Raw genomic sequence first — 17,406 nt, 5'->3', positions numbered from 1 at the left:
ATGCCTGCCTAAATAAGTCACCCTCGCTTTGCTCTTACTTTTTTACCGTTCATTTAATCATGGCTAGTGGCAGAAAAATTATAAAATGGAAGGAGGAGGATGGCTTTACCAAAACAATTATTGATGGCTTAATCGATTATTCATAAAGCTTGAATTGGTGATCTGTTTTTCTGTGTTAACCTCATATTTTTCATACTTCTTCTCAAACTAAGGTGGTGCGAGGGTAAAATGAATTGGGATGCGCTGATCAATGTAATCAGTGTACCAGGAAATCATGCATTGACAAAAGTTCCCCTTTGCTTGTAATGCAAAGTGTGATTAAATGCATTATTTTTAAACGTTATGGAGCACATGCATGAAGCTTCTCAGCTGTGCTTGTGCTAAGAAAAGGAAAGATTTTAAAAATAACGTAACACGATTGTCAATGTAACCTTTTGTAAGTAGTGCCTGGAGGATTCAGTGTGGAGAAACTCTAGAGACAGCGTGTGTATTAACTTGTGGATTTTTCTGTGAGTATTTGGTGGCAGTCTGACGGTTGCTTCGAAGACGGCGTAGCGCGGAGGTCAGCTCAGAGCGAAATGAGGTAAATGGGAGGGGTGATGATGACGTGACTCCCCCACACGCCTTAACTGTCAATCCCCCACAAACACAGTCTCTTGGAATTTGCATAAGCACACCCCTTCACCTACAATTTTAACTTAGTTACAAAGTGATCAAAACTCTCGTTTATATCCTGCGTCCTCTCATTAAACTTGTATCCCGCATTACCTGTGGGCATGTGAAACGCCAGCGGTAGCCTGTCCTATGAACTTAATTTAAAGTTTAGGTTTACACCTTGGTTTCTTTCCGAGGTAGCAGCACTCATAAATATGGTAGTATATGTCACTCGCTCGCTTCTTATTGTTTCGCTGCCTTCTCATTATATAATGCATGTTTTCTTAAGCGCTTTTTGGAGGTCTTCCTGGTTTTCTACGCACTGCGTTGACAGTCAGTTCACGTGATTTACGTGGGAGGCATGATGATGTCACGAAACTCCCCCCACGTCTTTCCAGCTCAACTCTATTACAGTTAATGGAGAAAAATACCTTCCAGTTATGACCATTAGGCGTAGAATTTCGAAATGAAACCTGCCCAACTTTTGTAAGTAAGCTGTAAGGAATGAGCCTGCCAAATTTCAGCCTTCTACCCACACGTGAACTTGGAGAATTAGTGATGAGTCAGTGAGTGAGTGAGGGCTTTGCCTTTTATTAGTATAGATATATTAGTTTTTGTTTTAGTAATTATAGTATTGCCAAAGAGCTACTGTGGAGTCAGACAGAACTGTTTACTTAATGGGTCTGGATATAATATGAGTTTAATGTTAGTGGAAGCTTACTACACTATACAACACACTTTACTATTTGGTTTTGTTTTTGTCTGATAAAAACAAGCATAATTAAAACTGAATATGAACAATTTTACACAATTTTATAATTTTTAAAATATTTTCAAAGGCATTTGTGCTGAATAAATCTGCGCTGACTGTTGGCACTTTTTTCTTTTCCTTTTATTGTCCAGAATGGGCCAATTTGTAATAAAAACTAGGTGAATTTTAAAATGTGAAGGTTTTTTACTCAATGTCTACAGCACACAACATATTTTGCTCCGACAATGTGCTTATAATGAATGCCTTCAATATTGCATTCAAAAATCTCAAACACTGGGCTTTATTTTTTACCACACATATTGATCTCTGATTCCAATTCAGGCACAAACAGTGTATAGACAAAATTTTGCACCTGCATGCCTGAAAAGACAGGTTGTGACCATGACAAGGAAGAATTGGGCTCTTAGGCCTGAATCAGTGTGCTGACCCCACCTAACTGTGTTGAGGGAAACTAAGAAAAACAAACATGTAGTGTGAAGGTTAGTGGCACGGAGACTTGAATAACCCATGTATAAGAATGGTAAACCCTTAATGAGCAGGTAATAAGAATATGAACAGGCACAAAATGACAGACAGCATCTGAGATTAAGAACAATATATACATTATCTAAACATGTTTATCCACAGCAGAATCACAGGAACCTGGAGCCTACCCAAGCAGGTTTGGATGCAAGGCAGGAAAAATCCCTGGTATGCAATATGTTTGATATGGCTGATAATAAGAACAAAAAGAATCTGATATTTAAACTGTTTTGAGAGCGAGAGAAACATTGAAAAAATGGGGACAGATATTTTAAAAAATAAATATGCTTCTGGATTTTTTTCATAATATCGGGTATTTTGAGCTGTGAATATGAACTAAAAAACAAATTAATAAATATAGAATAAATACAAAAACAAATTAGTATTGTTTAGCTTTTCATCACTTGGCAAACTTTTTTCACTTACCTACCTTTAGTTCAATGAAGACATTGTCAACTCAGGAATTTTACAAGGTTTGTATGGCTACGTTGTTAAACAAAGTTTTTAAAGCAAAAGTGTTTGGTCAGCAACAATATGCTGATCTTGTATGATGACCTTGTCATTCTCTTGATCAGTGCTGTTTTATTTTCAACAATTTAAGTGGTCTCCCCTAGATTTTCTCATATACTCAGTTAAGGGGATGGTTATTTGAGGAGTAAACCGCAAGACAATGGTTATATTATGTACATTAAAGAACCATCAGCAACAAATCCAAATTAATAATATATTGAACAATTATTATAAAAGTAAAGTTAAACAAATCAGACTCCGCAGCTGCATGAATAAAAAAAAAATCAAGTATGTGTTCAGGTAAAGTGCCATTTCCGGTTAGTGGATTTGACCAAAAAGTTAATACAGATCTACAATTCTGATGTAAAAACCAAATGCCAAATTTCATCCATCTGTGTAGTTGCATTTTTGAGATATCGTGTTTACACACAGACGGACATAATTCCAAAAAACGGTATTTTCAGACCCGGGGAGGTCTGAAACGTCAAGATTCATCAAAACGTTAAGGTCGATTTTTTTTCATGAATACTATACTTTCTCTATACTTCGTGTGCGGAGTGGCAGGTGAATTACTGTCAACATAAAGCAGGCGCCTGAGAAATAAACTGAAACGTTAATCGCTTGTGATTTTTCTGTCCATACGGTTAAGTTTTTGTTGACCAGCACATTCCGATTTCAGGTGTTTGAATTACATCTTGATATACAACAAGTGCAGGGATAGGCCGCGGCACGTAAATCTCTTTCTATTCCACAGGCTTTAGGTGCGTATTCAGCTTGCTCTGTCACCACAAATGCTGTGTGAACACCCAGCCCCTTTCACCAGCCGCCGTTCACTGGATGAATATGTGTGGGTGGCTTGTGGTGGATGACTTTCAGTTTTAAAGTTGAAAGTTATAAGAGTTAAAGGGATAGAAAGAGGCTAGGAATCTGCACAGGCAATCGGAAGGTTGCTGGTTCGAATCCCATAAATTCCGAAAGGGAGTCTGCTCTCTTGGGCCCTTGAGCCTTAACCTGCAATTGCTAAAATTAAAAAAGCCCTTAAATAAAAGTGCTATATAAATGCAAAGAATTAATAATATTAACAGCAAAAATATTAATTCAAAAACAAAATCTAAAATTATTTTTAGTAAATTATTTTATTTCAGTTAGTCTTTCCAGCTACTTGAACAGTTTCGTTTAGTTTTAGTTTTTCATTTCATTTTTAATTATTTCAGTTTACAAAAATTTTTTTTCAATAATAGTTTCGGTTTTGATTTTAGTTTTTGTTAACTATCATATCCTTGCTCCACACTCTAATGTCTACACTACATTTAAAATTTTCTTTAACCTGTTCTTTAGCACTTCCTCTTTTAATCATAACCACTTTATCCTGGTCATGCTTGCTCTGGTTTTATTCTCCTGCTGATTTTGATTTCTCAGTCTATCACCACAACTTTATGCTGCACTGTAGCACTTTTATTGCTATTACGCTAATGAATAATAACTTTACATGGTGGGCAATGGATGAGTGAAAGTAATAAATATTCAAAGCACACTTCAGGAAACCAAAGCCCCAACATGATTAGGCTGGAGTCGCTAAACCTGGCCAATGCAGTTGTGACCACCACCGCATTTTCCCAGCAAAACAATTTGACTATAAGAGTGGTCAGTTTGATAGGCAGCACTGACATGAAGCGTGGAGAATATCCGAAGAGAAATAGACTGATGTGAGGGAAAGGGATAGGATGCATATTATTTATAAAAGAGCAAAATGGAGAACCCATTATATTAAATAAAAAAAATGAGATCTACATCTATACTAATAAAAGGCAAAGCCCTCACTCACTCACTCATTCATTTACTCAATCATTCACTCACTCACTCACTCACTGACTCATCACTAATTCTCCAACTTCCCGTGTGGGTGGAAGGCTGAAATTTGGCAGGTTCATTCCTTACAGCTTCCTTACAAAAGTTTGGCAGGTTTCATTTCGAAATTCTACGCGTAATGGTCATAACTGGAAGCTGTTTTTTCTCCATTTACTGTAATGGAGATGAGCTTGAACACCGTGGGGGGCGGAGTTTCGTGTGACATCATCACGCCTCCCACGTAATCACGCAGTACATAGAAAACCAGGAAGACCTCCAAAAAGCGCTGAAGAAAACATGCATTATATAATTGAGAAGGCAGCGAAACAATAAGAAGCGAGCAAGTGACATATACAACCATATCGATGAGTTCTGCTACTTCGGAAACAAAGCACGATGTAAACCTACACTTTAAATTAAGTTCATAGACAGGCTGCCGCTGGCGCTTGTAATTTAGTGCCTGCCCATATAAAGGCCGTCCGTCAGCGGCAATCCAATAGCAAACTCCACTAAATATTCACGGGTGAAGGACTGTGCTTATGCAGAGGAAGATGAGATGGTCAGGGTGGTGTTTGACACAAACTCAGCGAAACTGCGAGAGAAAGTTTTAAGTGCCAGGACTAAGGTAACATTAAATACAGCCATGGACATAGCACGAGATGGCACCAGCACAGCTGGGAAACTTCGATGCATGTACACCGAGTGGCTCACGTGAACTGACGCAGTGCACAGATAAAAGCAACAGTTCCAAAGAGCTGAACAAAACCGAATTACACAATTGAAAAGGCAGCAAAAATATGAAGCGCCTGATACATACAAGCATATTCATAAATCCAGCTACTGCGAAACAAAGCACACGTGGAAAAAGTCAATGTCCCGCTAAAGGAAGACAGTGTAAAAAACCCGTGCATGCAGTGTGTCAGGTCTCAGATAAAGAAGAAGACGAGCTGTTTATTGATGCAGTAAGAAACGAATCGATGAATGAAACCTGTCATCTTTACAACGATTGACAAACACGGAATGTAACTTGAACACAACACATCCTACAAATACGAACCTGATTGAAAGAAATAATGATAATCAAATCCTTGATGACAGCAACACTCAGTAACACTCACAAAACAAATACTGTATATTGACAGTCATGTTACGTTATTTTTAAAATGTTCCCTTTTCTTTTTCTAGCTTTTTTAACACACTACTTCTCTGCTGCGATACGCGGGTATATATATATGTATATATATATCCCGATCTACATACTCGAATAATGGATACTTTATTCGCCATCAATGATTGTTTTGGTAAAGCCATACTCAGTGTATTCATTAGATGAACGGTAAAAAAGTAAGAGCGAGGGAGGATGACTTATTGAGGCATGCAGGCTGTAGTCTTGCGTCAACTCTATCTGAATTGCGCGATCACATTTGAAAAAATATATCTTTTCAAGTTCTATTTAGTCCATATGTGTCAAACTCAAGGGCGCGGGCCACATCCGCCCGCATGTAATTATATCCGCCCGAGATCATTTTATATACTGTATTATTGTTATTAATGGCCGGGTATATGAAGCGCTGGTAACACAATAAACTACAGATCCCATAATGCAGCGCTTCAGCTGCCTTGCGAACACTTACGCGTTAATCAAGTCTAGCTTATGATGCTGCAAGTTATTGCGAAGCTAGCTCACACGATGCTGAAGAGAAAAGTTGATTCTGAAAATAGAGCCTTTAAAACCGATGGGAGGCTGAGTATATGTTTACTGAACCCGTGTGTCTCATTTGTGGAGCTAATGTGGCTGTAATTACAGAATTTAATCTAAGACGGCACTATGAGACAAAACATCAGGGTAACCTGAAAGACCTGAATGCAATGCAGAAGATACAGAAAGCAGAAGAATTAAATAAGAATCTGACACTTCAGCGGACGTTTTACCGTGCACAATCACAAAGTGATTTCAAGTGAAGCTGCTTTTATGGGAGACACAAATGCACCAGTGCAACTTGCCCCACTTTCCCTGTTGCCAAGTAATGTTAAACCAAGTCGTCACTACGGTGTTCCCAAATACGCACTTTGCTGATAAACTGAGCGCACTGAGTTTGCACGGCGCTTTGGTGACTTTGAAGAACAAAAAAAGTCCGTCTACATGCGGCTCGAACCTTGTGCATGTTTGGTAGCACATATCTGTGTGAGAAGCTCTTCTCAGTGATAAAGACTAACAAAACAGCACACAGGAGTCGCCTCACTGATGAGCACCTGCAATCCATCCTGAGAATCTCCACAACACAGAACCTCACACCAAACAGAAACGAACTTGTTGCCAAAAAAGATGCCAGGCGTCCAGCTCTAAAATGACATATGAGCAAAGACAACTGAATGATTTGATTTGTTATTGCTGAAAGGAACACATTTTATTTATATTTCCAGGTTTTGTTATGCAGCATGTTCATATTTGAATTTGTATAATTTTGACAGGATATATTTTTATGGAGAGCAAAATCTTTTGGGATATTTAAAATCTAAGTTTATTTTTATATAAAATTACATAAGAGTAAAGAAATTTGAATGTTTGTTCTTTTAACGTTTACTTTATTTTTAACTTGTATAATTTAGACAGGATATATTTTTATGGAGAGCAAAATATTATAAGTTGTTTAAGGTTTGAGTTGATTTATTCAGGAATAATATTCCTGTCTGTTTTTACCATTCCTACCAAAGATATTTCTGTCGACTAAATAAAAATTCCTTCTATTTAAAATTTAAATAGAACTTGAACAAATCGATAGTTCATAATATCCACGCAGACTTGCACGTAAGAGCGGGAGTTATCCGTTTTAACAAGCAGCGTATTGCACTGATCTGAAATAGCTGTGTGTGTATATATGTAGATAAGTATGTATATGTATATATATGTTTACATATGTGTGTGTGTATGTATATATATAATATGTGTGTGTGTATGTATATATATAATATATGTATTTGTGTGTATATATGTAGATATATATGTATGTATATGTGTGTGTGTGTGTATATGTGTATATGTATAGATATGTGTATATATATGTATGTGTGTGTGTGTGTGTGTGCAAAAATATATATATATATATAATTAATATATATATATATATATATGACAACAACACTCATCACTCACAACAGTGACAAAACAATTACATTGACAATAATGTTACGTTATTTTCAAAATGTTTCCTTTTCTTTTTCATTGCTTCTTTAACACACTACTTCTCCGCTGCGAAGCGCGGGTATTTTGCTAGTTGATTTATTAAATTTCAACACATTTTAAATGGGCGATGCAGCTAGTATCCTATGTTTCAATGATATGTTGGTGAATGTGATGCAGTCTCTCAGTTAAAATTAATTGACTTTAAATAACAGTCCAGTACATTTTGTAACTCTGGATTTACAAATAACAAATGGATAACAAAGTCTGATCACTTATATAAGATGCTTTTAAAACAGAATAACAAAGGCTGTTTTCACAAGACTCCTGTATTAGTGGATTAATGTAAACCTGAAAAATGTGTTCCAACTTCAAGGTTAATTGTGTGAATTTAAACATAATTAATTAACAGATTTGGGCTATTAAAGCAGCGGGTGTTTGACATTTGAATTTTAAATCAATTTGACTAACCTGTTAAATTACTTTTTAGTAAGTTTTTTTTTTTTTTATTTATACTAGTGATGGAAATAGTTTTACAACAGCAAATGTTAGAAAATATTAGCAGAGATTTTCTGATTGACAAACCAGATTTAAAAACACTTACAAAAGCACCTTTAAACAGTTTGTTTAAATTAAAATATCTTGAATTATATTAAAAATCTAAGCATTATGTCATTGCAGTTGAATTTGAGAATTTCATTTTTAGTAGTGCTGCTCTCCGATTTAAAAGCTTAATCTCAATTAATCACACAATTAAAATTTGTAATCAAAATGAACTGCAATTTAATTTCAGTGTATCATATTTCCTTTAAGTGTATTAATATCTATATTAATAAAAAGCAAAGCCCTCACTGACTCACTCACTCACTGACTGACTCATTACTAATTCTCCAACTTCCCGTGTAGGTAGAAGGCTGAAATTTGGCAGGCTTATTCCTTACAGCTTACTTACAAAAGTTAAGCAGGTTTCATTTTGAAATTCTCCACGTAACGGTCGATAACAGTCGATAACGTCCGCCATGTTGAACTTTCTTATTTATGGCCCCCTCTTCACGAAATTTGGTAGGTGGCTTCCCTGCGCTAACCAAAACCGATGTATGTATTTATTTCTGTGGTATGACGCCACTGCCGGCCGCCATATTGAATTTTTACAAACATCACTAATTCCCCAACTTCCCATGTAGGTAGAAGGCTGAAATTTGTCAGGCTCATTCCTTACAGCTTACTTACAAAAGTTAAGCAGGTTTCTTTTCGAAATTCTACGCGTAACGGTCAACAACGTCCGCCATGTTGAACTTTCTTATTCATGGCCCCATCTTCATGAAATTTGGTAGACGGCTTCCCTGCGCTAACCGAAACCAATGTACATACTTATTTCGGTGGTATGATGCCGCTGTCACCCACCATAATTAACTTTCCAACAGTCTTTGTTACTTATGGGCCATTCTTCAAGAAATTTGGTATGCGGGTTCCCAACGCTAACTGAATCCTACTTATGTACATATATGCATCCATAGCCTGCAGCTCCGTCACCGTGTGAGGCGGCATTGGGTCCCCCATTCCACCGCCTCCCATGTTGTTGGCTGCCTGCCTATATAAGGCCGTCCGTCGCTCCAGTCTCTACATTCCCTTCCTTGCTTCGCCACAGGATTCACATCTCCCTGCTGATAACTGCAGCCTTTTTATTTAATCCACGGCTTCTCCGCTGTTTTATTGTTCATTTATTACGATTATAGTTATTGTGTAGGTATTTTAGACTTACTTTACATTGTTCAGGTACCCATTTCCTTTATCATTCCAACCGTACCCGCATTAAGATGTCTATCGAGGTGATCACCATCGATCAAAGAACTGTCTCTTACAGAGTTGTTTCCATGCCCGGAGATGGCACCTATCTTTTCCATTCTCTTTGTTACATATTGCACGGCCATATCAGGCTCACTCTTGATATCTGGAGAAACATTGTGTCTTGCGTATTGAATGACTGGGACAGGTTCAAGGTGTGGACTGATGACGGTACAGGAGATAATTATACTACACAGGAGCACTAGAGGAGTGAAATGCTTAAGCCCTTCACCTATGCATCTGCATGTGAGTTGATGGCTGCCGCTGAATTGTTCGGTTGTCGCTTTCAAGTGTACCGAAATGGCCAAATATTTTACACCTTTGGACAACCGCCAATGCCTCTTAAACATCTTAGATTCACAGGTGACAATTTCAGTAGTGGACACTTTGATGTTTATGAATGTTTAAACTCTCCAAAGTTGGATGTGAAGTTATCGATGAAACTGGTTGTATACTTACAACGCTTGACAGATGCCGAATGTCACTTAAACACAAGTCCTACAAATATTGTCGTATTACTATTGCCACTCGTAATTGAAACAAACCATGAAAGTCAAACCGATTATGACATCAGCAATCCAAGCTGTGAGATTTGAAACAAGATTACTGTTCACATGGCCAGCTGTACGTTGCATGCTTAAGAGTAAGCTCAGCGCACAGCTTGGGGTCATATTACAACCGGAGGGCCGAACTCGCAATGTGGTATACAAAGAGATCCTTAACAAATAATTATTGATATATTTTCCTTCAGTTTAAAAAGGTTACATTTTCTTCTTAATAAAACTTTTAAGGCAGTACTTCGCCGCTGCGAAGCGCAGGTATTTTGATATATATATATATATATATATATATATATCTACTATATATACGCACGCACGTACGCATACATACATACATACAGTGGTGTGAAAAACTATTTGCCCCCTTCCTGATTTCTTATTCTTTTGCATGTTTGTCACACAAAATGTTTCTGATCATCAAACACATTTAACCATTAGTCAAATAAAACACAAGTAAACACAAAATGCAGTTTTTAAATGATGGTTTTTATTATTTAGGGAGAAAAATAATCCAAACCTACATGGCCCTGAGTGAAAAAGTAACTGCCCCCTTGTTTAAAAATAAACTAACTGTGGTGTATCACACCTGAGTTCAATTTCTGTAGCCACCCCCAGGCCTGATTACTGCCACACCTGTTTCAATCAAGAAATCACTTAAATAGGAGCTGCCTGAAACAGAGAAGTAGACCAAATGCACCTCAAAAGCTAGACATCATGCCAAGATCCAAAGAAATTCAGGAACAAATGAGAACAGAAGTAATTGAGATCTATCAGTCTGGTAAAGGTTATAAAGCCATTTCTAAAGCTTTGGGACTCCAGCGAACCACAGTGAGAGCCATTATCCACAAATGGCAAAAACATGGAACAGTGGTGAACCTTCCCAGGAGTGGCGGCCGACCAAAATTACCCCAACAGCGCAGAGACAACGACTCCGAGAGGTTACAAAAGACCCCAGGACAACGTCTAAAGAACTGCAGGCCTCACTTGCCTCAATTAAGGTTAGTGTTCATGACTCCACCATAAGAAAGAGCCTCGGCAAAAACGGCCTGCATGGCAGATTTCCAAGACGCAAACCACTGTTAAGCAAAAAGAACATTAGGGCTTGTGTCAATTTTGCTAAGAAACATCTCAATGATTGCCAAGACTTTTGGGAAAATACCTTGTGGACTGATGAGACAAAAGTTGAACTTTTTGGAAGGCAAATGTCCCGTTACATCTGGCGTAAAAGGAACACAGCATTTCAGAAAAAGAACATCATACCAACAGTTAAATATGGTGGTGGTAGTGTGATGTTCTGGTGGTGTTTTGCTGCTTCAGGACCTGGAAGGCTTGCAGTGATAGATGGAACCATGAATTCTACTGTCTACCAAAAAATCCTGAAGGAGAATGTCCGGCCATCTTTGTCAACTCAAGCTGAAGCGATCTTGGGTGCTGCAACAGGACAATGACCCAAAACACACCAGCAAATCCACCTCTGAATGGCTGAAGAAAAACAAAATTAAGACTTTGGATTGGCCTAGTCAAACTCTTGACCTGAATCCAATTGAGATGCTATGGCATAACCTTAAAAAGGCGGTTCATGCTATAAAACCCTCAAATAAAGCTGAATTACAACAATTCTGCAAATATGAGGGGGCCAAAATTCCTCCAGGGTGCTGTAAAAGACTCATTGCAAGTTATCGCAAACGCTTGATTGCAGTTATTACTGCTAATGGTGGCCCAACCAGTTATTCGGTTCAGGGGGCAATTACTTTTTTACACAGGGCCATGTAGGTTTGGATTTTTTTCTCCTAAATAATAAAACCATCATTTAAAACTGCATTTTGTGTTTACTTGTGTTATATTTGACTAATGGTTAAATGTGTTTGATGATCAGAAACATTTTGTGTGACAAACATGCAAAAGAATAAGAAATCAGGAACGGGGCAAATAGTTTTTCACACCACTGTATATATGTATATGTGTCTATCGCGGGGGGTTCTGGAACGCAACCCCCGCGATCGAGGAGGGATTACTGTGTGTACACACAGTAATCCCTCCTCGATCGCGAGGTTATGCTCAGAACCCCCGCGATGAAAAATCCAGCAAGTAGAAACCATATGTTTGTATGACTATTTTTATATATTTTAAGCCCTTAGGAACTCTCCACACTGTTTATAAATATTCTCCGCACAGTTATACAGTAAACCCTTGTTTATCGCGGTTAATCCGCTCCAGACAGATAAATGAATTTCCACGAAGTAGGATTCTTTATTTATAAATCTAATATTTTCGCAGTTAGAGCATAGAAAACCTGTTTACGACCTTCTAAATACGTTTTTTAACATTATTAGAGCCCTCTAGACATGAAATAACACCCTTTAGTCAAAAGTTTAAACTGTGCTCCATGACAAGACAGAGATGACAGTTCTTTCTCACAATTAAAAGAATGCAAACATATCTTCCTCTTCAAAGTGCGTAAGGAGCGGAGAATGTCAGAGAGAGATTTAAGTAAACAATGAAAAATCAATAGGGCTGTTGTGCTTTTAAGTATGCAAGCACCGCGATAAAGCAGCGGCAATGAAGGGATCAATGCGAAGGTAGCCTTTCAGCATTTTTTACAAGAGCGTCCCTATCTTCTAAGCAAACAGCTTCTGTGCAAACACAGAGAGAGAGAGAGTAAAGTAAACAATGAAAAATCAATAGGGCTGTTGTGCTTTTAAGTATGCAAGCACCGCGATAAAGCAGCGGCAATGAAGGGATCAATGCGAAGGTAGCCTTTCAGCATTTTTTACAGGAGCGTCCCTATTTTCTAAGCAAACAGCCTCTGTGCAAAAAGCCCCTCTGCTCACATCTCCTCCGTCAAGCGCAGAGAGCGTCAGAGAGAGAGAGCACGCGAGATTAAAGCAAACAATCAAAAATCAATAAGTGTGCTTTTGGGCGCACCTCGATAAAGCGGCATTTCTTAGAGGATCGTCCGTATCCACTAGGCAAACAGCATCTGTGCAAACAGCACCTCTGCTCACACCCCCTCCGTCAGGCGCAGAGAATGTCAGAGAGGGTAAGATAGAGGCAGAGACAAGCAAACAATCGAGCACCGCGCAGGAGGCATATGTTATAGCATTGAGGAGTTTTAGTTAATATGTAATACGTGCTCTGATTGGGTAGCTTCTAAGCCATCCGCCAATAGCGTCCCTTGTATGAAATCAACTGGGCAAACAAACTGAGGAAGCATGTACCATAAATTAAAAGACCCATTGTCCGCAGAAATCCGCAAATCAGCGAAAAATCCGCAATATACATTTACATATGCTTACATATAAAATCCGCGATAGAGCATAACCGCGAAAGTCAAAGCGCGATACAGCAAGGGATCACTGTATGTATGTATATATATATACATACACTGTATGTATGTATATATATATATATATATAGTTGCACTGTATAATTGATCAATTTGCAGTGATTATTGACTAGACTTTCTTGGCTCCAGTGTAATGTAGGCTACTTTAGGTAAGAAAAATAATTAACCCCAACATAGCATTTCTGCTTTGGGTGACGTATGAATAAGGCAAAAAGAATCAAACGATTCCACTCTGTATCATCTGTTCTTTCGCTGCTCAAACATGAATAGCACCAGCTACTTGCTATTTGAAGTCAGATAACCGTCAGGGTCAGGGCTAATCCACTGAAATTCTGTCTTCCACTCAGACCAATACCTTGTTGTACCTCAGGAGCCTCTTTTACGAGCAGACTTGGATTAGCAGATATCACAATAGTAATGTTTATAGTGCATGTATCATCTTGTTCTGGATGTTCTGCTGTACTGCACAATGTGAGTTTATTTTTTTTCTAACAATCAATTTGTGAATGCAGCATCACTGAGGCTCAGTCTCATCGAGCTCACAGATCTTCTCTGCCTGCAATGTTAGCACACCACAAAAGGAAACTTATACATTCTGCTTGTGTAACTGGTTTGATTTTAACTGTTATGCAGTTCTCTGCACTTTGAAGAGCTAGTGTATATATGAAACAATGCATTCAAAAATATGGGACAAATCGGATCCCTTATTGATTCAGTAGGGAACGCAGTATTTTATGTTCCAGTATGGGATGATCTCACATTATATAAGTAATAGATGTCATGCACCACTGAAACAGCTAGGGAGAGGTTTTGCCTCCAACATACTTTGGAGAAAAATGCTGAAAACTGGAAGAAATAAAAAAGATTGAGGAGTTAGTGAGAACTATAGCTTCACACTCAAATAAAAAGCATGAAAAATATTTGGATTAAACATAATTGAAAAAAGGTTTTGTTTGGAACGTTCTGTATGTTTGGTCTTTATGTATGTTGTGAAATTGAAAACTAAGTCTCATTCAAGACAGTGAGCTAGGTTGACAAGAGACAAAGTTGCTATTTTTTAAATATTCTAGTTTCATTGCTGTGATCCCATGTAACTTCATTATCTGTTTTGTGTATGAAAAGGCTATGATTTTCTACTTCTTTTGACATATTTTTGAAATTTTAAAATGCCCATCCCATATTCTTAAAACTGTCTTTCACTTTTTAAACTTAACAAGACCTAGATTGCAACTATCTGTATCAAACCAGTTCCTTCATGATTAGTGTCTAAGTATAAATCTTTTAATTTATAGATCCGCTTACATCTCCAGGAACAAGGTATCCAGGCAAAGGATGTGCGTTTGATGAGGAACAAATCTTCAGGTGAGAAAAGCAGTATTGACATTTCCTTCTTTCCCTATCCATCCACTAACTTTGTGGTTGGAGTGACTTTTTCTCCATGATGTTTCTTCTTATTCTTCAATTATTTTTTCTGTAATATTCCTGGTTCCCTTTTCTTATGTATTTTATTCTGAACTGCAAACATTTTAGATTTCATTCTGATAGCACATGAAAAATCAGTATACTTATCTGTATATTCTTTGAGTAGAAAATGGTTCATTTGAACCCCATGAATACTACTATTCAGTGGCAAGAAATATACTGTTTTGACATTTGGTCATCATTTACAATTTTAAACATTCCTTTACGTGCCATCTTTGCCTTGGCTAGTCCTTAAAGTAAATTCAAATCAACAATCAGAAATTAGCATTTAAAGAGGACCCCTTTTTACATATCTAACAGCAGTAATTCATCAGCCTTCAGTATTGTATCATATAGTAGCCATACCTGCTTATACTATGCTAATACATCTTGAGCTTAATCATTTTTAGATATTTTGGGTATAAATTGATGAATTCAAATAAAATAGTTACCACTGTAATTTTCTTCTTTCCTGGAAAATATAATTGAAATCATTATCGGCACTTTGTTTTTGTGAATTGAGGTAGAAACAATACCAGTTGCAGATCATTCATCTAGGAAGAATTTTAAACAATTGTTCAAATTGTAGTTTTGTTAAGAATCATAGTAATTTACCACTCTTTCAAATGGGCAGCCGCAACAATCCAGCTAGTCATTTTATTTTGGATGCTCTTTTCAGCCACATGCTCTTGGTATTTTTAATTTCCATAAAGTTGCCCAGGTAGGGAAATGTTGGCATTTTTAAAATTAAATGTTTTAATAACTAAGTAGCAGAGTAAGTGTAAGTTTGTTTAAATAAAGTCTTATAAAAGAGTATTAAAGAATATTTATATATCTTTTCACATACCCTGATTCATAAGTTATTATTCCATTTGGTCAGTACATATCCTGTGCTATGTATGTAAATGCTTAAAAAATAATTCCTTTTTTCTCTAGCTATTTTCATTGCTTTGAGTTTATTTCTTTTTCTGGCAGTGATACAGTAACAATTCTAGTCTGCTTTATTGTTTCAGGGTTTTGGTCTGAATGAGACAAAAAGCATTTTAATGTAACAATTAAAATCAAAGGTTCTTTGTTAACTCTTAAATGTTTGACCACTGTCCAGAATAAAAAAAAATGTACATTTTTAAGTAGAAATATCTTTTTATGTATTTTTTTTTCTTTTTCCCATCACTGTTAATATTTTTAAAGAGGCATTCAGTGCCTTTCATTACAGGCCATTGTTTTTCTATCTAGCTCTTTTTCTTTCTCCTTTTTGTTTTTACTGTGACTGTATATGTGCTTCAAAGAGGAGGCTGGTTGACACTGACACTAATACACTGCGTATCTGTATCTGAATGCTGTATCTCCAGGTCAGAGCCGAGGATTCGCCTTCGTCGAGTTTAATCACTTGCAGGATGCTTCGCGATGGATGGAGACCAATCAGGTCACTTCTCGCTGCTCACAACAAGTACCAATTTGTTCATGATGAACACAGACAGTCTAACAGAGAGCTCATAATGTACTGTCTCACAGGGCAATGGCTGGGCCATACTGGGGGAACTGCACACAGGTTTAGATTTTGTTACGGTTCTAGAACTTGTTAATTTTAAGTTGCATCCTAATCAGTGTGAGCAGTAATTGTGTAGAAAAGAATGGAACATAGAAGGGTAGTTGTCAACTTCATTTATATCTTTTTAGATAAGATTGTTTTTCTTTTTTCACATATTGTTATTAATTAATTTATGCCCTTTTTGTCAGAAGACAATACAGAGTGTACTATAGTGTAAGTAAAGTTTTCTTGTTACCATGTCTATTAGTTAAATCAGTAAAATTTTCAATTTCTGAAATTTCTCAATTTTACAAGAAGAATAGTTAATGTTCAGATTTATACCGTTGTGGAATTCAGCCAGATCTTAAGAACTTAGTTCTATCTCTTGCATTTTTCCCTTCCTTTTTTGGTTTTAATATCCCATGTACTTGTTATACGTTAATAGCTGCTAAGTATTTTGACTTAAGCCTAATTACAGTCTTTGTATTCGTCTGTGAGATATCAATGTGAACAGTACACGGTAGTTGACATTCAGACAAAGTTAATAAATTTTACATTAAATCATTTCAGAGTTTGTTACGGGCTCAGATAAGCAATTTTTATCTGTATGTTTGATTTTAAAAATATTTTGTTGGTTGATTTGTTGTAAACTACATAGCTTTTATTTTATAAAATTTTTGATAGTGTGTGATTGAAAAGACACGTGCAGCATATTTCAAAGTATACTTTTAAAGATTTTATTAAAAAACATACGTCTCTGTTTTGTATTATTCAGGTAGATATACCATAGCCGCAATAAAGATCAATCTTAAAGATAATATGTCAAAATATAAAAGAGTCTAGCTGCAGTGTATACAGTACAGTTGTACTGATAAGTTTACATACTCTGTAACAATTTGTGAAATATTGGGCACTGTTTGCAAAATATAAGTAATCATGCAGAAAGCTTTCCTTTTAATTAGGGAGTGTACTCAGGTAAGGCATTTTATTATCACTTAACTATATGTGCACATTTTAAATCATAATGATAACTGAAATTACCCAAATGGGCCTGATCAAAAGTTTACATGCCCTTGAATGTTGGGGCTGATAATAAACACACAAGTTGATACACACAGGTTCAAATTAAGGGTAATTAAAGGAGAATGCCCATACCTGTAAGTTTTTTTTTATTGT

At 36.8% G+C, this 17,406-nt stretch overlaps 1 protein-coding gene across 5 annotated transcripts in view; it reads left to right on the top strand.

Moving 5' to 3' along the window:
* rbm10 (RNA binding motif protein 10) overlaps window positions 1–17,406 on the top strand; it is a 367,172-nt gene that overhangs the window by 85,448 nt on the left and 264,318 nt on the right. For 4 of the 5 annotated variants that reach the window (XM_039773884.1, XM_039773886.1, XM_039773882.1 and 1 more), the window contains 2 exons: window positions 14,531–14,600; window positions 16,052–16,149. In XM_039773884.1, the coding sequence (XP_039629818.1) occupies window positions 14,531–14,600; window positions 16,052–16,149 (168 nt within the window). The remainder of the gene's footprint in view (window positions 1–14,530; window positions 14,601–16,051; window positions 16,150–17,406) is intronic. The other variant, XM_039773885.1, reaches the window with a different exon arrangement.

This window comes from Polypterus senegalus, chromosome 13 (genome assembly GCF_016835505.1).
Source record: "Polypterus senegalus isolate Bchr_013 chromosome 13, ASM1683550v1, whole genome shotgun sequence".
In the NCBI taxonomy this organism is placed as follows: domain Eukaryota; kingdom Metazoa; phylum Chordata; class Cladistia; order Polypteriformes; family Polypteridae; genus Polypterus; species Polypterus senegalus.
Note: the sequence above shows the minus strand (reverse complement) of the source record. Positions and strands in the feature narration are given on the sequence as shown.